Source organism: Talaromyces atroroseus (assembly GCF_001907595.1).
Source record: "Talaromyces atroroseus strain IBT 11181 chromosome Unknown scaffold_16, whole genome shotgun sequence".
NCBI lineage: Eukaryota > Fungi > Ascomycota > Eurotiomycetes > Eurotiales > Trichocomaceae > Talaromyces > Talaromyces atroroseus.
The window spans coordinates 175,979-200,523 of NW_017971448.1; the positions used below are offsets into that span (position 1 = coordinate 175,979).

General features: G+C 47.7%; 7 protein-coding genes across 7 annotated transcripts, besides 3 other annotated features; 5 read left to right on the forward strand and 2 right to left on the reverse strand.

Moving 5' to 3' along the window:
- Positions 1-177: 177 nt before the first annotated feature.
- Positions 178-471: a repeat region (Identified by RepeatMasker using a combination of RepBase library and repeat library created with RepeatScout).
- Positions 472-677: 206 nt separating this feature from the next.
- Positions 678-933: a repeat region (Identified by RepeatMasker using a combination of RepBase library and repeat library created with RepeatScout).
- An 861-nt stretch (positions 934-1,794) lies between these two features.
- UA08_08806 (hypothetical protein) lies at positions 1,795-2,506 on the forward strand (the record flags this gene model as incomplete). The annotated part of the gene is made up of 2 exons (XM_020263936.1): positions 1,795-1,992; positions 2,231-2,506. The coding sequence occupies 2 exons, from the start codon at positions 1,795-1,797 to the stop codon at positions 2,504-2,506; spliced, it is 474 nt and encodes a 157-aa protein (XP_020116026.1).
- A 1,643-nt stretch (positions 2,507-4,149) lies between these two features.
- UA08_08807 (hypothetical protein) lies at positions 4,150-5,712 on the forward strand (the record flags this gene model as incomplete). Its single annotated transcript, XM_020263947.1, has 2 exons — positions 4,150-4,909; positions 5,003-5,712. The coding sequence occupies 2 exons, from the start codon at positions 4,150-4,152 to the stop codon at positions 5,710-5,712; spliced, it is 1,470 nt and encodes a 489-aa protein (XP_020116023.1).
- Positions 5,713-6,457: 745 nt separating this feature from the next.
- On the forward strand, positions 6,458-12,277 carry UA08_08808 (hypothetical protein; the record flags this gene model as incomplete). The annotated part of the gene is made up of 9 exons (XM_020263800.1): positions 6,458-6,657; positions 6,720-7,533; positions 7,591-9,176; positions 9,333-9,551; positions 9,600-9,947; positions 10,004-10,618; positions 10,677-11,646; positions 11,712-12,023; positions 12,083-12,277. The coding sequence occupies 9 exons, from the start codon at positions 6,458-6,460 to the stop codon at positions 12,275-12,277; spliced, it is 5,259 nt and encodes a 1,752-aa protein (XP_020116024.1).
- Positions 12,278-12,675: 398 nt separating this feature from the next.
- On the forward strand, positions 12,676-15,218 carry UA08_08809 (hypothetical protein; the record flags this gene model as incomplete). Its single annotated transcript, XM_020263811.1, has 5 exons — positions 12,676-12,774; positions 12,830-12,927; positions 12,990-13,395; positions 13,455-13,852; positions 13,907-15,218. The coding sequence occupies 5 exons, from the start codon at positions 12,676-12,678 to the stop codon at positions 15,216-15,218; spliced, it is 2,313 nt and encodes a 770-aa protein (XP_020115947.1).
- A 585-nt stretch (positions 15,219-15,803) lies between these two features.
- On the reverse strand, positions 15,804-16,520 carry UA08_08810 (hypothetical protein; the record flags this gene model as incomplete). Its single annotated transcript, XM_020263822.1, has 2 exons — positions 15,804-16,232; positions 16,287-16,520. The coding sequence occupies 2 exons, from the start codon at positions 16,518-16,520 to the stop codon at positions 15,804-15,806; spliced, it is 663 nt and encodes a 220-aa protein (XP_020115946.1).
- Positions 16,521-18,671: 2,151 nt separating this feature from the next.
- UA08_08811 (hypothetical protein) lies at positions 18,672-19,269 on the forward strand (the record flags this gene model as incomplete). The annotated part of the gene is made up of 3 exons (XM_020263833.1): positions 18,672-18,750; positions 18,808-18,891; positions 19,247-19,269. 3 exons carry the CDS (start codon positions 18,672-18,674, stop codon positions 19,267-19,269), a joined length of 186 nt encoding a protein of 61 aa, XP_020115945.1.
- Positions 18,912-19,124: a repeat region (Identified by RepeatMasker using a combination of RepBase library and repeat library created with RepeatScout).
- A 428-nt stretch (positions 19,270-19,697) lies between the features above and the next one.
- UA08_08812 (hypothetical protein) lies at positions 19,698-23,542 on the reverse strand (the record flags this gene model as incomplete). The annotated part of the gene is made up of 6 exons (XM_020263844.1): positions 19,698-20,604; positions 20,681-21,115; positions 21,179-21,429; positions 21,641-21,835; positions 22,087-23,211; positions 23,306-23,542. The coding sequence occupies 6 exons, from the start codon at positions 23,540-23,542 to the stop codon at positions 19,698-19,700; spliced, it is 3,150 nt and encodes a 1,049-aa protein (XP_020115944.1).
- Between the last annotated feature and the right edge of the window lie 1,003 nt (positions 23,543-24,545).

Sequence of the window (24,545 nt, forward strand, 5' to 3'; positions counted from 1 at the left end):
AGTGGGTCAGTCTCGCAAATATCTGCCAGAAATTGCTCTAATAAGTCTCTTGAATCAAATGTAGCCGTCTGCACGCTGTATTCTGTATATCAATTAGGTCAGAGTCTCTGCTACCGTAATGATTCACCAAACATAGGTAATGTTACTGGAGATTTGTGCTCTGGCTCTAAGTATGTAAGAAGTTCCCTGGCGCAGGCCGCGGCAGTACCCGCGGCATAATGCTGCCAGACATCGTTCTTGTGGGAATCTGCATAGTCCGAAATTCCACGAATGACGACTGAAGGAAATTCCTGGATGAAACCAGCCGCCTCCATCTCAAAGCAGAGAACATCACCTCCAAGATCCTCGCTGATTGCATCCCTTTTTGCAGCGCTTTTGATGACCCGGTTTCTGGAAGCGATCAAGCCATGTAGAATCTGTGGTTCATCATTTGGACGCCGGGGACGGTGTACAATCTTTGTCAAATCGCATTGTTTGCATGAGTGCTGACCCAGCGCATGAGCGTAGTTCACTTCAAACAAGATATCCGGCTCTGCAGGCCTTGGCGAAATTGAGAGTTCAAGTGCCTGAGAAAGTCTGTCTTTGTTTGATTTGATATAGCTTTGATCGTATTTCATTTTATACACCGCGCTTCTGAGGACTGAAGGTGGCGGAGAAGTGAATCCCTTGCGGATGAAGCCGCTCTCAGTATCCTTCCCATGGTCGTACTGCACGACTCCCCCATGCTGATCGGTGGACATGCTAACCACTACATCTCCCAAGCGAATGTCATGCCTCGCACTTGGGGCTCCTCCTCCAATGCCGACCAGTAGACGATACTTGATGTTGGGAAAGGTGCGCACTAAATTTGTCGAAGCGATCGCGGCTGAACTTTTCCCCTGGCTACCTGGCAGGCATGTAATAACCACGTTATGATGACTGAGTTCCCCAAGAACATATATATTCGAATCACGTGAATTTGATAGGCAGGTTTGTATGCTCACAGTCCAGAAGTTTGCGAACTGCATTCATCTCCAAACCCAAAGCACAGATTACCGCTACTGTATAATCCCCATGATGCACGCGGATTATGCGGCTGCCCATGGCGGTCGAAATGGCAAGATTTGAAGCCTACTACACCTAACGATGTTTTAAGGAAGACGTGGCGCCGCTAGGTTTCTTCGGCTGTGCATATATCAGCTAGATCTTTGAAACTTCCGGCCCGGGCCTAAGCCCCACTGGTGATCAATTATTCCCCGAAATCGAGTTTCTAGAACTTCCAAGGTAAGAAACAACGGCCTTGACGGATTATTTATGAATGCCTCTCCTTGTATTTGTGTCTCTGTCTGCTCCTAGCATTTGAATTTCCTGGGTTATCCCAATTCTCAGCCCCTGGGCCTATTCGTGCCAGGCTACGCGGCGAAATCGCATCTTCTCGAATTAGTAGAAAATAGTGATTATCATTTTATTGCAGGCTGTCAAAGGTGTGTGGAATCGGAATCGAGGGTTGTAGTAATCACGCAGGAATAAATTCAAAACCATTGCACTTTCAAACCGCTACTTCTAGAAATAATAAATTTCAATGTAATCACTCAGCTTCTAGCAAAAGGCAACCCAACTAATGCAAATATATAATAGTCCCAAAGTCCCATGGAAATAGAAATAGGCCTCATGAAATTTGAAAGGTTAGCAATAATTTTCATACAAGGAGACTGGCTATTTGGATTTCATATACTCCGCGCAGAGCTCCAATTATTTACTTGTCTTATTCTTCCGACGATGTGGCCGTGACCGGGAGCGACAGCATCGGCAAATATGATCAATGCACTACATACCAGGGAAGATGCATTGTTGTCATATGCAATTCCGGTGAACCCCAGATTGAGCGATAGGACAGGCTTATTACATGACACGGATGGAGATGGGGAAGAGCATGAGCCCGCAACAGGACCGGACTCGCTTCCGAAGGATCTTGGCATTATCTTGATTTCTGCAATGTGGCCCGCACTTTTTGTAAGTTTTCATTCAGTACATTTCTTCATTTCTTCATTTCTTCATTTCTTCATTTCTTCATTTCTTCATTTCTTCATTTTTTCTTTTTTTCTTTTTTTCTTTTTTTCTTTTTTTCTTTTTTTCTTTTTTTCTTTTTTTCTTTTTTTCTTTTTTTCCTTTTTTTTTTTTTTCCCTTTTTTTTTTCCCGTTTAGGATGATGAAAGGTGTAGGTTCATGTACTTCTTACCAACTACCAAAGATTTGCCTGTGTTTGACCGTCAAGCGGCCACAAATTGGTTTTGGACATATTCACTACTCGCCTGACTTCTTAAGATCTGGAATGGCCATGGACCCAGATATTGTGCTTCACATGCTAACAGGAGCAATTGTCGGCTGGGGCATCTCATCACCCTATTCCAAGGCAAAAGGATGGGCCCCAGGCGACGTGGGCGGTTGGGAGACTGGCAATCGCGACTGGCTGATATGGATCAGTCTTCCATGTCTGATGGCAGACACGCTTGCCAAGATGATCTGATATTACTCCAAACTGATTTGGGAAGAATGCAGCCATCTCCTTTCCTGTGTGCGGGGAAGCACACCCTTCTGGCTACTGAAACTAGATGCCCGACCATATTCATATTCACCGATTTTAAAAAACACCAGTGAGAGTGCACCCTCAGAAGATCACAATAGTGATGGAGCTAATGAAACTGAATACTCTACCGCATCCTGAAACACCGACAGATGGCATATACGTTCCTACGGTAAGTATTTCCTACTTGCAGGCTTCACAGTCTCGATTTTAGTGTATATCTTAGCCACAATCTTAGTATTAGCACAGTAGAATATCGTGGTACTACACATTTCTGTCGATTTTGCTGGCACTTCCGGTGGCAATGACTGGAATTTGAGGTCTAATGGTACGGCATTTTAATGAAAACTACCTGGTATGTACAGCGGCTCAATTAATTTTAGCTGCCCTAACTCCTCGTCCAAATAGCATCATTATCAACATATTGTCAGCGGTAATCGCAAATGGAGGTGCCAACCGGTCTAGCGACCTTACATTTGATCAAAAAATAGGGCAACCGGTTGGGTGCACAACTAGAAGTCCAACATATGGGCAGACTATAGGATCCATCTTTGGCACAATTATCTCCTGCTTCACGTGTAGACTGTTCACCGAACAATTCCCGGTTCCGGGGGACTTCATCCAAATCCCAAACTCTTTCCTTCAAGTGAGCACGGCCAAAATGACTTTGAACAAGGGACTATTTCCAGGTGTCGGCAGATTTTCCCTTGGTATGGGGGCTTTTTTTTTTTTTTTTTTTTTTTTTCTTTCATCGCCACGGTAGTCAAGATGAGGTTCTAGGACAAGCGGTGGCAGGTTTTCATTCCCAGTAGGATTTCCTTCGTCATTGATAAGCTGCCCTCAACCTGTATCTGCATTCCTTGCTTGCTTACTCTCTCTCTACTCCTGTCTTCGCCCTATCGCGAGTCTCAGGGTTGCTTTTTATGTGGGCATACCTCCGTCGTGGACCAGCCAAACACCTGTCGCTTGTTGTCGTGGCGAGCGGCATGTTGCTGGGAGAGTCACTAGGTAGCCCCGGGAAACTGTTCTTGTCATCCATCCAGGCTCCGGCGTCTTAGTCTATAATAAAGCCAAAAGCTCAGCTACTGTTACGAATCGTGCTGTTTGTAGATCAGACTGTATACTTCTCTGGGAACCGGGAGGGTTTTTATTGGCGACAAGTTTGGGACGGCGTTACAGGCTGCAGAGAATGTCGGTCTCGTATAGCAGAAATAATCATTCTATTATCGCGGACAATGGTATATGGGATCTGGCCAAGTCAACCAGAGCATACGATGAAAGATGGGGTCGGCATCAACGCTGCGATCGGACTTTTGGCCAGATTCCGCGGACTTTCACCGCCATCCCGAGGGTTTCCCTCCCGGATCTTTGCCAAATCCCCCATCCCCGAGAAAAGATGATAACTGGTCACATAATGCAAAATGCAAAATTCAAAATGGGTTATAAACCAAGGCATTCGCAGCACTCTTACTTCTCTCCGTCCTCCGTCCGCCTAATCCTACCCAGATACCTCAATTCGGCCTGACCCAGAAGATTCCTTCTTCTTCACGCAGGCTGCGCTCGCTGACAAACGATACGAACTCAGCATGTCTTCTACCGGCGGCTCTACGATCCTTAACAGCAAAGAGGAAGTCGACATAGCCGACGACCGGTTGACAGGACCTGGAGGTGCTGGCGAACCAGACGCTGGAGGACTTCTATCCGCCTTCTCATCGACCTTCCAGGAGGCCCTCTTCATCTTTGTCATCGGTCTATCGCAACTCTTCTCCGTTGGCGGTCTCGGAACTGCAGCTTTCTCAGTGCAAGAGATTGGTCGCTCGCTGAACGCCACAAGCAGTGGCCAGATGTCCTGGTTCCTGGCCGCATACTCTCTCTGTGGTGGCGAATTTGTTCTGGTGACTGGACGCCTGGGTGACCACTTTGGCCACAAGTATGTCTTCCTTTTTGGATGGATGTGGATGGCACTTTGGTCTCTGGTCAGCGGCTTTGCCAACGATGTGATTCTCTTCGATATTGCTCGCGGGATGACTGGCATCGGTAACGGTGCACTGGTTCCCAACTCATTCGCCCTCCTAGCACGTGCATTCCCACCATTTTCGGTCAAAAAGAATATTGTATTTGCTTTCCTCGGTTTCTGCGCACCTTCGGGTTATATTTTCGGTGGACTCATCGGCGCTGCCTTTGCCGAGAAAGTCACCTGGCGATGGGGATTCTGGTTCTGGGCCATTGGCTGCCTCGTCCTCGGTGTCGTGACCTATTTCATAGTCCCTGACAGCGTGGGTTCGCCAATTTCCGGACTCAGCATCAGGCAATTTGACTACATCGGATCTGTTCTCGGCGTCTCGGGTCTCATCCTCTTGTCCTTCGCCTAGAACCAAGCCTCCCTACGCCCTTCTCGTCGTCGGCATTATCTTGATCGTTGTATTTGCCTTCTCGCAGTCTCACGTCCCGGCCCCCGTCCTCCCCAACACACTATGGACTCGCAAGGGCTTTTCCCCCGTCGTGGCGGCCATGTCGTTCGGCTGGATGTCGTTCGGCATCTTCCTCTACTACACAACCATCTTCATTCTCACTGTTCACAAGGCGCAGCCACTCACGGCTGTCGCGCAGATGGTCCCTCTGGTCATTGGCGGTCTGTTCGCAACTGCCTCCGTCGGTATCTTCATCGCCAAGGTCCCCCCGCGCAGTACATCTTCGGGGTCTCAATGTTCTCCTTCTTCATTGGTAACCTGATCATGAGCTTCATGAGCTACTCATCCGTCTACTGGGCCTTCGTCTTCCCTGCGTGTCTGCTCGTCGTTGGCGGACCGGATCTCTCCTTCGCCTCGTCGGGGATTCTCATCTCAAACGTGGTCTTGCCCGAGGAGCAGGGTGTCGCAGGCTCATTCATTTCCACGGTCGTGCAGTACTCCATCTCCATCGGTCTGGGTATTGCCGCTACTGTCGAGGGCCGTGTGAACAGCACTGGACAGGACATTATACGCGGGTACCGCGGAGCGCTCTGGCTCGGTATTGGCGTTGCGGCTGTGGCCTTCATCATTGTGGTTTTCTTTGTCCGGGACAACTGGTTCGAGAAGGAGGATGGTAAGCTTGCTTCGAGCAGCGCTGATTGCGTCTTCGACACTCCTGTCGACAAGCTGGATGCTTGAGGTTTTTATTTTTTCGACACGATTAAGAACAGGTTCAAGTTCGCAGGTATTCTAGAGTTGATTCACCACATAACTAAACAGATTCAAAGACATTTTTACACATATTTCGTTTTCCTTTCTTTTTTTTTTTTTTTCCCCTCTCTTGTTTCTGTAATTTCCCTAACGGGAAATTTGCACACACGAAGAATCAGCCCTGGCGGTAGCTTTATGGAACTATGCCAAATTGGTGTATCTTTATATATACATTTGTAAGTAATATCTCAACCTTACGTTTTTAGTCTCATTGCTTATGATAGAAAACTAATATATATATCTATGTCTAAATCTATTTCAAATTTTTTACTGCGCGCCTCGATGCAAAATGCGGCTGACCTGAGCGGAGGCGTGTGGCATGAAAGAACTCCCTAGGTGCGCTAGACAGGGGGTTCCTCGAAGCTGGCTGTTACTGTCCAATCACAACTGCTTTGAGCTATGGAAATGTTACGTTGGCGCCTGCAAGCCCACCCACGACTTCTCCCTGGCAAATCGGTCGAACAACGCTGTACATAATCACTTCGGCTTGCAGTTGCTGACCCAAGGAAATGACTGGAGACCGCCGAGTCTAGATGCTCGTGCTAATGTAACGCTTTATATCTCAGTTGCCTGTGTCTCGCCGTTGAGCCTGTTTCCTCTAATACCTTTTTCTTTTTTTCTTTTCTTTGCTTTCTCACTTTTGTTGCACACTTATCGCGTCTAAAGCTACGGTATGGATGGAAACCCGGGTCCTGTGACAACTATAGAGGACGCACGCACAGTCATTGAAGAGCTAGCGCGGCACAAAGGGACCTTTACTCCTGCATTCAGGCAAGAAGCAGAAGAGGAGGCTAAAAATGGCCGCAAGGGCATGTTGCAAGTGATCGAAGGTAGCGAGGAGACCCGAGAAGACTTGGCAAAGGCACTGAAAATGTGAGAGCCACGCCGTGGTCCCCTTTGGTTTTCTTTATTAAATGAAAGTAACCCTCCCTTAGCATATCAAGTGACCTGTATACGAGCCGCGCGCGGTTCCTAATCGAAGTCATTCAGAATGCCGATGACAATAAGTATGCAGAGAGCGAGATGCCGACACTGTCCATCACCGTCTCTCCCAAACATGTCAAGATCGAATGCAACGAGGAGGGCTTCTCCAGAGAGAACATTCAGGCACTATGCCGTACGGGCCGGAGTTCCAAAAGACCTGGCCAAGGATACACGGGCGAAAAGGGCATCGGCTTCAAGTCGGTCTTTAAGCTCGCCAACCGAGCACACATACGCTCTCCTCCTTACTACTTCCAGCTGGATCAGAAGAGAGAGCTTGGCATGATTACGCCGCAGTGGGACAAAGACTACTTTAACAACTACAAGCAAGAGCATCAGACGACCATCGTCCTGGACCACATCTGCGACCAGACGGCAGATTTTTCAACTGCGTTAGAAAAGGATTTTGACGCAATCGACCCTGTCCTAATCCTTTTCCTGCGGCGCATAGAACGATTCCATCTCAAGCTCTTCAAGTCGTTCTCGGAAGATAAGCCGGCCATCTCAAAAAGCTTCCAGCGCATCAACGGGGCGCACAAGCCTGGAATTGTGTCTCTCAAAGATGAAGATACCAACACGATGCGCCACTTCTATAAACATCGACTCCCCGCCATTGTTGAGTGCACAGAAATCCGACGACTAGGAATCACACAGACTGACATTGTATTGGCCTTCCCGGTGATGGAATATTTGGGCACGTATGTGCCCTCGATACGGAGGCGAAACTTTGTCTTTGCATATCTACCTCTTGATGACTTTGGCTTCAAGGTGCGATACGTTATGATGGCTCTATGACTCGAAGGCCTCTGCTAATGCTGTGCACAGTTTGTAATTCAGGCGGATTTCCTCACCACGTCGGATCGACAATCGGTCGACGAAGATAGCACATGGAACAAAAACATTGCAGACGCGATTCCGCACGCCTTTGAGGCAGCTATCGACAAGTTTAACTTCAGTAGCGATGACTTAAACCTACACGAGCTAGCAAAAACGTGGCCACTCTACCTCAATCTCAATCACCATAGCTCGAGCGCTTACTGGTGCAACATAGCAAAGAGCATAAATACACACCTCAGCAGTGCACTAGTGGTCTGGGACCGAAATCGCATGGTCCAGGCGCCAAAAGATCTCATGTTCTTGGACTGGGCGCACACTCGCAATGGTAAGCCGATGTTTGGGCGAATGTGCGACTATGTCCATCCCGATTATCCTGAGTCGGTCCGCGAGGCGCTCTTGTTGTTGGGTGTCACGACCCCTGACTGGAAGTGGTTGTGCGACAAGCTTAGGGAGCTACACGATCAGAACTTACTTCACATAGAGATGCAAAGCAAAGAGTGGTGTTCCGATCTCGCCAGAGTAATTCTCGTGCCACAGGAGCCAAGGGGCGACAAAAATTATGCCAGAGACCTGACAGACATTTCTCTGATCCCCCTGGCCGACGGCACCTGGCGATGTCCCCCTTCTGAAGATGATCCAATATACTTTCCGGCAAGCTCGGGAATGGTCATTCCACCTGGACTACCATTGTCTCTCGTCGACGAAGAAGCTTGCGCTTGCCCTAAGAGGAGTAAGCTCTTTCGACTCCTTGGAGTAAAGGACTGTGACATCCCAAACGTCATCAAGCGGATCATCGAGTATCACGCCGAATATAGGTTTGCAAGTCGTGATGATCTCATCGCCCAGCTAAAGTTCCTCTACAAGATGCGAGAGCATCTGCGACCTGGCGACATGCATAAGGTATACTTTGCGTGTTCCACCAGCAAGTACTTCAAAAAGGGCACATCGTTATATGCCAATATTTCTGTGGGTGGCGAGCTGCAACAGCTTTTCTCCGGTTCCAGCGACGCACATTTTCTGGATGACGGCTACTTTGCAGAACTCGATCCTTCTGAGAGAGCCCAACTCGCAGAATGGTTAAGTAAAACAGCCGGCGTAGCGCTAGCCCCTCGCTTCATCTCAACTGCTTTCCAGGGGCTCCACTGGGACTTTGAATGGTTGTTGGCTAATAAAAGCGACCAGGTTTTAGATATCTTGCGCCAGCACTGGAGTCTTTACAAGAAGTGTATAACGAAGATGGCGAAAGTCACACTAGCAAACCATGGATTCATGTGCAGGTCGGGAGATCGAGCTGCTTTGTGCAAGACCTACCTTCCCTTTCCCAAACTTTTAGAAAAGACACAAGCCTTTGGTTACGCCGATGACTGCCATTTCCTTCAGTTGCCTAGCGGTATTCCAAAGGACTGGGAATTTCTATCAAGCTTGGGTGTCGGATTAGATGAGGGACTCGACTTTTATCTGTGGATACTCAACCAGAGAGGCTTCAAGCAACAGCTAGATATCAACAAGTCGAAACAGCTTTACCTAGCCATCCAGTCGCGAGCTTACTCGCCTACCGAGGAGCTGAAGGTCAAGTAAGTGTACACAACTGTTTGGAACAGCGGTCTTAGTTCCAGGCGCTTAAGAACCCTGGACCGACTGATAATGCTAACTTTTATCGACAGAGAAGCTTTTAATAATCCTTTTATCTGTTTTTCTTTTCCGAGCAATAAATTTCATTTTCTGAAAAGCTGTGTCTGGCAAGGACCCGAGGGCTTCTCGTCCAAGCCTGCCTTATGCCCAGTCTACGGCTATGAATTGAATCGGCTTTTTCGAGAGATCTTGAAAGTCCCGAACGCGACGAGTGCCGACGTTAAGGAATATCTTGAGCAGCTTAGGCATGATAAGTCGACGACTATGGCAGATGTCACTGAAGTCTATGTGTATCTACAAAACCACTGCGCCAACACGTGAGTAGAGTGCAGTATGCTGAATGAAACGTTGCTGACCGAGAACAGGTTCAGCGTCGATGACCAAACCGCCTGCATTGCCATTCCCTCTCTCCTGGGTTCTGCCATCGAGTGGAAAACTCCGGCTCAGTGCGTGTGGGGTGACGAGGAGTTTTCGCACAATGAGATCGAGCTAGAGAGCAAGACCGCCATTCGTCGCACCGTAGAGCAGCATACCCCAGCAGCGAAAGCCTTCTTTACCGACATCCTCAAACTTCCAAATGCTGGCATCTGTGAACTGCTTGCCGATTTGGCATTGATGCAGGAAGAGAAGCGCGACAATCCGAAGCGAGTAAATCAGCTCTATGAGAGAATTCAGAGTGGCCGTCGCCCCTGGTCAAACGCTATAAGGCATGTGTTTTCGTCTAGAGTGAAGAGAAAAAAAAAACCCCCCTGTCTAACCGTTTCAACAGAAGCGCTTTCAAACAAAAACCCCTCCTGTTTCTTCGTGGTATCAACGGCCAAAGCGGCCGATGGCTGTCACTCGAGGACTGCATCTGGACGCAGTCGGTTTTGCGGCACAAGCATGCCCTCATGCCTTCGTTGAATCAATATTGCAATTTGTTCCGGTATACGTTGAAAGTGCCGAACGCAACTATGGACATGCTGGTCACTGCTTTGCTAGAATCACTAACGGACCGCCCCATGGAAGACGAGGGCAGTTACCAGTATGTAAAGGAGCTTCTGCAAGAAATTGCCCGCCTGCAGCAGAACGACAAGGAGCTAAAACGACTGGACAACATTAAATGCTGGCCGTGCCGCACGCCAAATTGTCGGCGGGAGCTCTGCTCAATTGGAACTTTCTACGTCAACGACCGGCAGGATCTGTTCGACATCTACTCTGACAGTTATACCTTTCTCGACTTCGACTTTGATACTTCAAAAAGACTTGCAGATTTGCTTCGCAATCGAGGCTGCCACACGTTTCTATCTGAGAACGTTATTGTAGACACGGAATCTCGCGAACCGCTTCAATATGATCATAACCTCACGCAGGATTTTCGAGGCCGTGCAGATACACTTGTAAAGTATGCAATTTTCATCATCCGATCGGAAACTACGCTTTTCATACTTACACTGGCATAGATATTTTGAGTACCTCGAGTGCGAGTCACCTTACGAGCCACGGTCACTTCTTGAAAATGTCACGGTCTGGATTAGTGCAGACATAGAGACGCACTATACATTAAATGGCACTATTGTGACGAAAAGCGAGGGAGGTTCCAGTGTAAAAGTCAGCCATGAAGAAGATGAGACTACTAAGCTGGAGATATTCGTCTCGGCGAACAAGCAAGCGCGCGATTGTGCGCTCATCACAGACTTCCCAGAGCAGCTTGTAGAGGCACTGGACCTGGAACCGGCCAATCTCCCAGATATTCTTTCCCTCCTACAGGTGCCAATCGCTTCACTGAAGGCCTTGCTGATCAAAAAAGGCATCACTGGCGGCGACACTGCAGACGATAGCGAAGAAATTTCTGTGGCAGATCCAGTCAACATAGACTCGCAGAGTCATAGTGATAGCAGCGATGATGATAGTAGTGACGAGGCATCAACGACTTCTGCAAGCGATGTTCACTCGAATTCCGAAGGGTCAGACATCTTACAGTATACGCGTGCTTCGGCTGGGTCTGCGGCTGCAAACACGACTCTACGACCACAAGTGCGTCGTGAACCTAACTCTAGGCCGACCACGCCCGAGCTTCAGTCTCAGTATTATCAGAATGTACCTGTCAACGATCGACCAATCACCCCGCGTCCCACGGCCGCTGGTCTTTACAGCACAGATAATCGCAACCGGAACGTGGCGCGGATGCAAAGCTTCGCCCGAAACGCGGGCCCTGCATCCAGATCTCGACTTGGGACATCCAGCGGCCGGTCTGATGGCGACGGCGGTGCATTTAACATGAGCACATTGAGGGAGGCCCTCGAGGCCGCTGAGCCTACTGCACCGGCTCAGGTCATTTATAGCCCGCGCCGACGATCAAGGCAGATTATAAATCGTAGCGAGGAAGAAATGGCCCGTGACTCTGAAGTCGGCTTTTTGGGCGAACAATTTGTAAGTCCCTTAGACCAGTCTGATTCATCACGTCCGGCTAGGTCTAAAAGCTCACTCTTGCACAGGTATACACCTTGCTACGCGATACGCTCGAGCTACCCGACTTCACGGGCGAAGGCAATTGGACCAGCTCGTTGCGGTCTCGTGCTGGATTCTCGGCCTTTGACCACCACGAAGTGTCTGATTTTACCTATAAGGACACGCGGGGCGCCCTAACCCGCCAATTTCTGCAGACGCAGCACCCTTACGCAACCCCAGAGTGGCTGTCCACAGTTTGCGACAATGGGAATATACCTCTGTTCCGCCTAGAGGTCAAGAGCACGACGAGCCAAGATCCTACTACTACCTTCTATATGAGTGGGTGTCAGCTCGAGTTGGTAAGCTTTGTCAAGTCACGCAGCAAGCTATCAGACTTTAGGGCTAAAACATTGACCAGGCAAAGAGGCTACGCGTCACTTCGGCGACGCCGTCAGAAGTCTACGCCATACTGCGCATCTCGGGCTTGGATGCATTGGAAAATAAAGCAGGACATCGGCCACAGTGGAGAGTGTACTTGGATCCATACACGCTCGGCAAAGAGGGCGTACTAAGATTCCTTGCGCCTACGTATACCGTCTCGGCTAGGCGCTGAACGGCTTTGCATAACTCGATCTGTATCGCAAGAGACGGGACAATTTTAAGCCATATAATGGACCTCTTTCAGTAGTCTCGACTCGTAACGGTTGTTCTTACAAAACCTTCTCTTCTATAGACGTGTCTTCTCGGGATTTTTCTTTGTAAAAAGCAGGGCTCTCCTTTTCCTCGAACTTTCTTAATTAAGGTCTGAGGGACTTTACTATAGCTATGTAGGTCTGTCCACTACATATCTGAGGCCTGGATAGGATTCTGAGAATATAAAAGCATATTATGTAGCAGATCCTTAAACAGCATAAAGTGGGGCAGATGCTCGGCTGGATCGCAGCGAACAGTTTTAGACCATCCAACCACCACCCGTTGTCATCACCAACAACAACAACTATAACAACAATAATGGTTGATGTAGCCTCGGACCCTGGCGTACGCAAGTTTACGCTCTCGTGCTCTCGATGTAGGGCCTCCAAGCTAAAATGCGACCGCCAAGAACCCTGTGTCAGTTGCCACTTCTCCCCGCGCGATGCGTGTGAGGCTCATATTGTCTTTACAGATGGAGTGCGTCAAGCGTAACCTCGGCCATCTCTGCACCAAAGATGAGCGCCAGCGAAGAGCCAAGCGGTCGAAAACCGAGCGCAAAGACAAGAAACAGTGAGTGTAGCTTCTCATCGCCTGATAAGGTTACCTATTGACTCCTGCTGACTGGTGGTCAGCGATCCGCCTTCGAATGGAGATGGTGAAGCAGAGGCAGAGGAGACAGCCCAGCTCTTGGAGCATTTCGTCCAAGGCATTCCTCGTCCAAATGCTGACTTTGGACCAACGCCGTTGTCAGTCGCACCAGACATTCCGAATCGGTATTGGTCGAGCAATGACGGTGAGAAACTTGCCTTGATCCGAGAAATCGTCGACGCGATGCCGGCGTTGGACACGATTCATCCTCTTTTTGAAGTCTTTGTCACTCGTTGCCAGGGCCCCTTGGGGAATGTCTTCCACACTCCGACGTTCACCAAGCAAGCTGAACAGTTCGTCAAGTGCTTAGGTCTTGCTTCACCGGACTCGCGGGTCTTGGCGATATCTAGTACAGTCACTATGGAAACTCTGGGCTGTTACCTCTTAGCGGTAGGTGTAGTACATCCTACAATGGAGGCGTCTTGCTCACATCATGCTTTGATTACAAGCTCGTACTCGGTCTCGCTTTTCATCCTACACCTTCTCTTCTAGGGTGGACTCCTACGACTGAGACCCAACGCGTGGAGGAGCTACGAGCGTCCGCTATGCACTCCAGGACATGGAGGTCCTTGAGCTTGCGTTGTCTCCAGGGTGGAGTGTCTCTCTTTTGTGGCTCGATCGCCGGCTTACAGGCCGCAATTATGCTTTTACTTGACGGCCAGGAGGGCTCTTTGGTGCTGGACACTGTTCTCGTCACTGCGATTTCCGGGGCCCGCAAACTCGGTCTGCACCGGTTGGGTGACATCAAGCTAGACACCTCTGCATCACACTCGGCTCCATTGGAAAACGGCACGTCAGCGTCGGTGGAGCCGCTACATATTCGGACAGAAGTAGGTATTCGCATTTGGTAGGAGCCCAGAGCAGAATGATCTTGAGTCCACTTTCTCATAATCTCCTATAGGTGGGCACTCGTACAGAGAGATTGGTCACGCGGACAAGCGCTCGGCTACTATACCGTTCATTCATCACAATTCAACACTCGGATGCCGTTGCACATCAACGACGAGGATCTCTGGAGGATGAGTGGCAATGGGGAGATCGTTGAGCGGCCTCGATCTGAGTTTACTATGATGTCGTATACTCTCCACACCCTCGAACTCAGCGGCATTGTACGCGAATCCGTCGATCTCTGGGAATTACCGACTCGGCAGACCGAATCTGCCAAGTTGCGCAAACATCTCAACAACAAGTACGAAAAGTACGTGGCTGGTCTGCCGTCGTACTTTCGATTGGGAAGCACTGTTGGACTCACCGCCACCGGCCCAATGGCAGCAATCTCTGTGCAGCGCTGGATGCTGCACCAGCAACTGTGGAGCTTACTGCTTCGATTACATCGACCCAATCTCTCCTCTCCGGTTGGCCGTGCTTTCTGTCAGCTTCTGGCCCAAAATATAATCAGCACCCAGACCCATATCCAGGCGCGATGTGCTGTTTGTGCCTCGCTGTCGACAAGCGAGACTCAGCTTTTCAACGCGGCCGTTGTGCTGCTCCTCGACCTGCTCTTCACACCCAAGCAAACGGATGCGGATAGTGCAAGTGCACACCTCAGCCGATTGATGACTCGCGACAAGATCAGTGAAGCGATTGAATTGTTACGAACCCAAAGCATCACGGAAGAGTCATCACTCCACGATCTGCACTTAGAGCAAGTCAAAGGGTCTGCTCAGCGTAGTGTCGTTGTTCTAGAAGCCTTGATGAAGCTTGAAGAAGGCGACCCCGATCATGACGGCACCAATAACTCCAGCAGGAATAACCCCGGAGGACCACCAGCTTCTAAAGGCTCGCTTAGACTCAGGGTAACTGATATTCTCAGGGCCTTGGGCGGAAGAGCCGACCCTGGAGGCGCGCTCGTGCAACAGCATCAGATCCCCTTTGACCCCTTTTCGCCGTCTGACGTGTCGATACCGTTTACCAATGTCACTAATGAATTTCCTGATTTGGACGTGCTGCCGATTCTTTCCAATGGTCTCAGCCCAAACTTTTGGCAATTCTTGGACTTTCACCCGCCACCATTTGATTCTCACACCAAGGATAGCTCGTTTGCGACACTGGGAGACCTGCCCGGTCCCCTTGGACTAACTACTTCGCAATTTGCCGACTCCTATAGTAGTACTCCTGGCACTCGTATGAGCCACACGACTTCGTCTCTGCAGAGTGAACCTATCGACTCTGCCACAACTCCCTCTAGCGCTGATGCCTGCTTTGCCGCCTAATGACTACGAGAAATAGAGGCTTGTACTTCTGTCGATTCCTTTAAACACTTGCAAAATTCTAGGATGTATCGGCGAGTGTACCTATTATGCCTCAGCCTACCGGCCCGCCGGCAAGTGAAGTCGCTTCTCAGCCACGAGTGATGTGCGGCCCCTAGCTTAAGTCAGATGGTCAGACGCCTTGACATACATCCTTCGCTTTCAGCCTATTAATGGGATTCGCTCGGCTTGAATCGTGAGATGCAAAAGTTCCGAGCGGAGTCTGGCGGCTTCCCGTTGCCGCCGCGGAGTTTGAATGTACCGATACATAGGCTATAGAAAGCCCATGGATCTAGTTGCTCCGTAGATCTTTCCATTTAGTGGATCTTTTCTTCTGCTATAGGATTTTTTTGATGAGTACAACGTAGAAGACGAGCCCCGTTCAGTCTATATCGTAGAACGCAGGAACTTGTACGCATTGGAGTTGGAAATGACCAGGAATTTAAATCAACCCAAGACAAGCAAAATTCGAAAATATTTCAGAACAACTGAGACTAATACTGCCAGGACTGTAACCCACATACATATGTTCGAATATTTTATACTAATCTACTGCATAGGAGGCACAGCCTTCTTGTAAGCCGCCTGCACTTCAGACAGTGCATCCAGCTTCTTGATGTAAGCGTTGATAGCCGGGTACTCTTCAAAAGGCTTGAGTGCAGACCCAGCCAGCACCGATATCTTCAACCACGGCATGATTGCAAAGTCGGCGATAGTCAGACGACCCAGCGCAACGAACCCGTTCTCAGCGGATGCGAGGTGCTTCTCCAGCACGGTCCGCAGGCGCTCAACCTCGACCTGATAGCGCGCAATCACAGAACCGTTGGGCTTCTCACCGTGGGCACCCTCGTGGAAGGCGAGGAACCAGACCAGTTGGCCCTGGTAAGGGCCCATACCGGACACCTGCCAGGCAAGCCACTTGTTGACGGTAGCCCGTTCTTCGGGAGTATTGCCGGCGAGTTTGCCGCTGGGGTCATACTTGATTCGTCTGTTAGCTGGGAATCAAACGGTGAAGAGGAGGTTAATTGGTACCTTCTCAGCCAGATATCGTAGGATAGCGGCACTCTCAAAGACGGTAAAGTCGTTGTTCTTATGGTCGATCAGCCCAGGAACTCGCCCGTTAGGGTTGACCTTGGAGGTGTACTCGGGATCCTTGACGGTGCCTTCACCCTCGCCAAAGCTGAGTGGAACACAATCGTAGTCAAAACCGAGGTGCTCGAGGGCGATGGCCACCTTGACAGGGTTTGGGCCGGGACCTGCAGGCATTTTGTTAAAGAACTCCTGGTCAACTGAAGAAGAAGGTCTTACCAGCGTGAGTGTAGAGGGTGAATGGAGCCATTACAAGTATAGAGGAGGAAAGTTTGCGCGGTTGGACTCGTATGAATGTATAACGAGACTAAGATCGAGCGGCGTGTATCAGGAGAGAAAGAAACTCATCTATGTGGATGATTGATGTTGTGGAAAGTGCCCTTCCAATTGCTGTCATTTTATATCTCTCAAAGTCATTCATGCTTGCAGTGCTACAAGCTATATCCAGAACTCAACATTGATAATCAACACGCAACGCCCGGAGCAAGGGAGGCCTTCCTCCCTGTGACCCACGGAAGCTGAAGATGACGGATTTGTCTATGGAGATCATCAAGACTCCGAAATGTGCAATAATCCGGCAGGGCACTTTTCTCCCCGAAACTCCGAAACTCCGACGAAAGCTGAAAAAAATTCCGAAACTCCCCATTTCGTGGAAATTGAGACCAGAACATATCTTCTTTCTGGGTTTGATTGCATTTTGAACATCGTGATGAAAATCGGTCAGGTTGTCGCGATATTTGTCAAGACTCATGTTCTGGTTATGGTACGTGGATGATAAAGATAAATGTTGTATAAAGATCTATAAGAATTGGTAAAGAGAGCATGTCCAGCTTCTTAAACTTAGTAGATACTAGAAATGAGAATGCAAATCATGTGGTCGTAACAATAACAAGAGATTCTAAAGATGTATCAACAATAGCTAGTTGTAAATCGACATACGATGAAGCTAAAACAAAGATCAAGCTGTATAGACATCTAGCACTTCCGACTCTTCACAAGATGACTGATCCGTTATCCTAACAAAACTACAGCCCATCGCTGCTCGACGACTTGCTTGTATTTGGTATCACTCTCTGCTGCGGACCTTCCCACATACCTGGCTGAGCCGCAGTCTGCAAACACATCCAGTCGGGATGTAGACATCATACTTGAGCTTCTACATTTCGTCCTTGAGCTATTAAACTCAAAGGTTGGAAAGAAACAAGTTATAGTTATGTCCAATTCGAATAGACTTTCATATATACGAGTAATGACTTATTCATTGCTCGTAATATTCGAATTGATTCGAAAATGCCTCAATTGTGACCTTGGTGAAGCCTGCTTACCCTTGTTGATGTTAGTACTATAATTTTGTAGACTATGCTTTAGATTATTGACATCATACAAGGCTCGTTGATCTAATTGATATGCTTAATTCAACTTAGTGAGGGAATCAGGTACTTTTATCTGTAATTGTAACGTAATCGTCATCAATACTTAGACTGTGAAAAGTAATCGTTTCCTATTTCTTGTAGATATATAAGCCACATTGATTTCATTTAACCGGTAGTTCTTAACTCCTTAGAATGTGGCGGTAACAATATCTTTACATTGTTAGAAAACCCCCAAGATGTGTAGATAACTATAATCCTATCGAGGCATCAATCATGTACCTGTACAACTGCCTACCTAGGTAATAATGAGGTAGATAGGATAGCTCACCGAGGCTGAATTTGGAAGTTCTGGCACTGCTGTTAGAGAGTCCAGATTGCGTGGTTTATTGCAAGGTTCATGCCCGAACCTACGTAATGTAAGATCTAGAATCATCTTCGACCAGGAACTGAAACAACGAAAAGTCAGACAAACGAATGGCTTCGATTTTACCAAAGAATGACATCTCAAGACATACTAATCAGTGCTTATGATCAATGTTGTGAATGCGCAAGCTTTCCGTAAGGTACTTTGTTAAATTGGAGGAACTCTCATCTATCTAGGATATACTAGACAACTTATTCTATGACGCGTATTAATAGTCAGAACAAGGATCGAAGAAATAAAAGTAGGCCTTTTTTCAGCACCTCAAATTTTTGGGCAAGCCTTAATCATAGAAAGATATTCATCGGTTGAGTTAAAAGTATGTTTGTTGTACGATGTACCTCTCACTCATTATGATGTCCATCAGGTGGTAATAATGATATATATAGATGTTTTTATTCAGCTATAAAGAGGTCGTGATTTCCCCTGAACACGAAGATTGGCAAATCGCACTTGAGAAATTAACGCAATAAATACTTCGAAAAATACCAACTACGAATAACCTTGAGGGTCGTCTACGAACCAATCTCCAACATGAAGTCTGTCCCAGTGCTCCTCGTCGCATTCGCAGCTTTGGCTGCCGCTGTTCCTGTCGGTGTGCAGGACACTACTGGTATGCTTTCCCTTAAAACTTTATACTACTTTGATGCTTACACTGAAGACTTGTTAGCCCTCACCAAACGCAACGACGATATTAGTGTCAACCCTGTCGCCCTGCCACCTGACAATGTGTCCATCAACTTCTCCGCTCATGGTAGCAAATCTCCTCGGGGAGACGACGATGGCCGTGACAAGGACGGGAAAAAGGATGGACATCGTGATCTTGATGATGATGATGACGACGATGACGATGATGATGACGATGATGGTAAGGATGGTGGTAAGGATGATGGCCGTGATAAAGACGGGAAAAAGGACGGTCACCGCGATGACGATGGCAAAGATGACCACCGTGACGGTAAGGACGATGACAAGGACAAGGATGGTCGTCGTGGCATCTATGATCACTGATAGCTGCTTTAGTAGCTACTGGCGTAATTCTTGGAGAGTAAGAAAGAGAAGAGAAGATCCAATTAGCATTACTAGAATAATCTAACTATCTTTTCAAGATTGTAGTCTAGGATTTCAGTAGACAAGCTTGGACAAGCTTGCCTAAGAGCGTAGCCGTAGGTGTGCAATGAACAAGAATAAGGACAGTCTTATGCGAGCAAGAGGAAGGCCCACACAGATACAGGATATCTTGTGAAGACAAAGTCTACCTACGTAGTTAGTTTGTTTTCAGAGCCTCCGAATGCTTCTGTGAGAATTCATGGTTATATAGATAAAACACCGGAAGATTTACCACTAGACAAGACTTTCAAAATTAGTGGCCTTGCTGGTAAGCCCCAAACGATCGTAATATATATACATCTATGAAACATCCATGAAACCCCCAGCCGCAGTGTATCATGTGGAGCACTAGCACTCGTTGTACCGCAGCAAGTACATCATGAATACTTCAATAACTGAGCCATTTGCAGCGTGGGTAATCGCCCAGTGCTGCGTGATACATTGCTATACTTAGATGATTTGTGGCAAGATTCCTAGCAAAGAATCGTCCGAATCAAAATTCAGAAAGAGATCCGTGTCTTCAGTATTGATGGTATCATTGGCCAATCTTTCATTGGGATCGCTGGATGATATATTCTCCTCGGCTTGCCTCGGCGCTTTCCCCTGGATAAGAAGAGCAATACTGCGTGCTACGTTGTAGCCCATTCTCGTTTTGACGCTCAGGAGTTCCTGGGTCCTATCCTCTGGCTTCAGAGTCTCGCAATACCTGCTCAAGCGCTCAAGTCCTGCGTGAACTCGGGTCACAAAATCATCAGACGTAATTGCCAGACCGCGTAAAAGATCCCATCCTTGTCGAATTCCAGCGGTGAGTGTACTGTCCACAGCCAGGTGATGATACTTCGAGCATCTTAATAAAATGAGAAATGATATAGCACCAGCTAAAGTCTTGAATAAACGTGCCGGCGTTTTGAGAAACTGTCCTCGGATTTTCGACGCGGTTTGGACAACAGCCATTGAAGTCACATATATCTGAAGTACCCAATGCGATCGCAATTCTTCTTCAACCAAACGACACCCATCATCTGAGTTATCAACAGCAGCAAGAGCAAGTACGTACAATACTGTCCTGCATGCACAAAAACTAACATAATCGAGCTCCGACCAGGACGCTGAAAGCTTTGATTCGAGAGCGCGCAACTCAGTCTCAAACAGTTGGATAACGGGTTGTGGTTTGGGAAGTAAGCCGGTGTTTGATAACTCGCAACTTCCCACGGTTAAAAATATATTCAGGGTTTGGCGCGAAATATGCAGTTGGCAGTATAATGTATCAGGAAGCCAGGTAGGCTTGGTAGCAAGTATGTCTAAAAGGCCATGGTCTACTCTAACGGTAGGCGGAAGACCAGTTTGGCCGTAAACACTATATTTGTATTAATCTCATGATTCTCGACAATTATCAGAAGCAAGTCAAATAGCAGGAGATACGCCATGCTTACCTTACGTTGGCGATGAAGCAGATAACCCATGTTATTCGGCGAAGGATCTGCATGTTTCTATCAATGTATGTTTTGGCGTCAAACTCCTTCGCGTATCCTGGTCGATGCAAGCCAAGCCGTAGACCAATATGTGTGGCCATGTTGACAAAGGCACTCGATGGGTCATCAGATAGCATATTAAAAGGAGGAGGCCAATAACAAAGCAATAAAAGGGCCTGCATGGAATGAAATGACGCTGTTTTGGGGCGAATGCAGTCATACGCCATGTCAGAAATTTCGTCCACGAGAGATAAGAATAACTGGTGATAATCTGGCCTGCCTCTGAGTGTTATGAACATGACTGTCCAAAAGAGGAATGGGCATCCATTGGAGTAAGTGATGAATGTTGAAGGTGACGGTAATAAGGGACATGATGGATGATAAAATTGGTAGAATCTGTTATAAGCTGTTTAGTAATAGATATGTCGACGCTCCCATGCTCTAATTCATTGTACTTACTCCGCAAGGAGTTCTTGGATTAGGGACGCTGGCAGTTCCACGCCCCCAATGGACCTACTCGTGGACCATTCGACTTGGTTCAAGGCTTCTATTGATACCAGTGGATCCGAAACAGCATTTAAGATGTCCATGTCTTCTGTTAATATACGCCGAGGTTGCGATTCACTAGGAGTGTTCTCTTCGGGGTATTCTCTTAGACTGTTCGTGGTGTCTTTCGACTCCACGAATTCTTGCTCCGGTCGTCTGACGGCCTATAATCAGGAATGACTTTGATGCATTCTAGAGCATGGCAACATACTGTCTTCTCTTTTTCCGCTTATAGGTTGGGTCTACAGAGCAGAATTTCCCAGCCTTGGTGCATCTCGAACATCCAGCCGGAAATTTGGAGGGCGCGTCGCATGCCAACTAATATGTACTGTTCAGACAGACACGTAGAATACCTCACTATGAGCTCGAACTTACTTTCATCTGACGGCAATGCACGCATGCCACAAAGTTTGGTTTCCTACCCCGCATGGTAATTGCAGGAATGCATTTACTGCCGTTGCTACAAATGATGCGAGCAGTTGTTTTGGAGATGGGACGTTCGTCGACATTCCGAAGTAAGCGAAGCACCGGGTTTGGCGGCCAATCAGATCGATTACTCTCATCTATGGACTATTAAAGCCTACACGGTGTAGTTAGTCGATGTTGATTTAGATGTATGTTCACCGGGCACCAATTTACTAGGCAGTGTTTTCAAAAAATTTATCACCCGGATGAAATGACTTGAAGTGGGAATATATTTTCAAAATGCAAGCGCATTTGCGCCACTGGCTCCAAGTTTAACGAGCTATTAAAGGATTGGGTTTGTATATAAATCCATAACTGAACTACCATCCATTTAGGATCTTTAATCTTGTGCGTACCCCGTCTAGTGGTGCAGTGCCAATACCGTGAGTATTCAATACAGTCCTTGCATTGGGATTTTCGAGTTCCATGTGGAATCTCCCGACAAGTACTGCCACAAGGCATGCTAGCTCTGCCCTTGAAAAGTTCGATCCAATGCAGCTCCTGGGTCCATGAAGAAAGGTGAGAAATCCAATATGGTTCTGAACTCCGCCAGAGTTGGCCCGACCCTGACCCATCCACCGCTCCGGGTCAAAAACTGAAGCACTTGAGCCCCAAAGCTCTACATCACGGTTGACTATCGCGATCGGGATAGTAAACATGGTTCCTTTGGGAATGTAAGTTCCTGCAACTGTAGTGTCATGTAAAGCCTCTCTGGCCGTGGTGGACACAGAAGGGTAAAAGCGGAGGACCTCATTGCAAAATGCGTGAAGATATGGAAGACCATCAATATCACAAGCCGTTATGGTAGATCCCCGGTCGCTAATAGGAGGCAGATTGTCACGGATCTCTTTTCGTAAACGGTTCTGTATGCTTTCGTGCTTACAAAGAGCGTAAACAGACCATTGGAGAGCGTGGCTGGTTGTGCCGTGTCCTGCTGCAAGGAAGGTCATCATCTGGTCAACGAGATTCTCGTTGGTAAATGTAGAGCTTCGCAGTGCAACTGATATAATATCCACTCCCTTATCCGCCTTGGAGGAATACAATTTGCTCTGTTTTTTTCGAATAAGATCTCGGCAGACGTTCCGAACAAAGTTGGAGGCTTCTTTCGCTTCTTTTCTTCGCTTTGTTGGGAGCCCGCCGACGATGTATGCGGCACGAGACGTAAATAGAGACAGCAAACTGCCCATAATATACTCCAAGCAAGAAGGAGCTTGACGCATCCGTTGATATTGCCGGGTAAGAGGATTATCTGGGTCCCGCAACGAATCAAAGTCATGATCCATGCCTGCAATACCAATAATATCAAGTGTAGCTCGAGTAGCCCAGTTTTGCATCACGACAACGCCTGTCCTCGAGGATCCCTTGCTATTTATTTCTCTATCGAGAAGATCCGCCAATTCTTTTGACTTCGTCCAGAAAACCGGGTATAGGTCCTTGATATGACGGAACGAAAATGCTGGCATCAAGTCTTTGCGCTGCGCCTGAACCGAGAAAAGTTAGCTGCACTGAGTCGCAATTCAATTCCACATGTTACAGATGAGAAGGTAGGCGATAAAGTAAAATGAGTGAACGTACTTTGTGTATCTCTCCTTCGGCTAAAAGTAAGCCGTTCCCAGCAACGGTGTAGAGTCGGCGCCTGATGGTTTGAGGCTTGACGAACTCGGTGGCTTTTGATACCAAAATTTCATTCAAGGCCTTTATCCCAGTAACTAGGACCCTTTCTCCTCGGTCAGGCTGATAGAATCGCAGCAGACCATTGTTCGGCACGGTCTCAATAGCATGGCGTAGTTGCGCAAGCTGCCCTCTTAACATAGGTGCTTCATCCTTACGGTTGCTTTTCGAAGGTGGATGAGCAATAGTGATGTGTTTTAGTGGAGTAAAAAATCTTGGGTACAATAACCTGCTGTAAAAAAATCGAAGGAGAAGAAGTACAATGACCACCCAGGCTACGAGTGAAGCTTTGAGATGCGAAAACCGGTAGACATTTCGACTTAGGAAACTTGCATCACTTTCCTCGGGAGATATCATGAGTGATTCCATTGGAACAGACTTGTAAGTCTTTCAAATTTGACTTGGAGGAAAGAATAGGAACTTCATCTTCGTCTCCATTGCGCTTCCAGCTTAACCTTGATATACGTCTAGGGGGAAACCGATTTCGGTTTCTTCGCCGATTCCTAAAGCGAAGTATCGCTAAGCTTCCCCACCCATGTGTTGAGAGTCACAGACACTTTGGAAATAAGTATTGAGGGAGAATTGAGAGACTGAAGGATGAAGTGTATACTCGCTATTTGTCTGAACGAAATACACTTCTTTAAGACTATGTGGTCTTCATTTTTCATACGTTAGAGCCTGACGGTAAGCCTTTTTCGTCTGAAGAAGTCGCAGATACCAGCTAATGTTTATCACCTAGCGTCTAGGAAGTTGTTTTCAAGATAAAACTAAATTGTATTTCTATTTTTTTTTTTTTTTTTAAGAAAAAAAATAAACTAGGAAATACATGAAAAATAGAATGCCGGCTACAACCTCTCACCAACAATGAAGCACAAGCCATGATCAGAAGCAACCGGAATTACAAGTCTGGGAGGCATCTGCGGGTGTCCCGCGTTCAGCGGGCAGAATCATCAACAACTATGACTCCAGTGTTCGTTCCTTAAATATCCTCGACCTTGATTCTTCCGAGATCAGGAGCGGGATAGAGCTCCTCTCTTTTATCCTCAACTTTGATCCTGCCGAGATCAGGAGCGGGATAGAGCTCCTCTCTTTTATCCTCAACTTTGATCCTGCCGAGATCAGGAGCGGGATAGAGCTCCTCCCG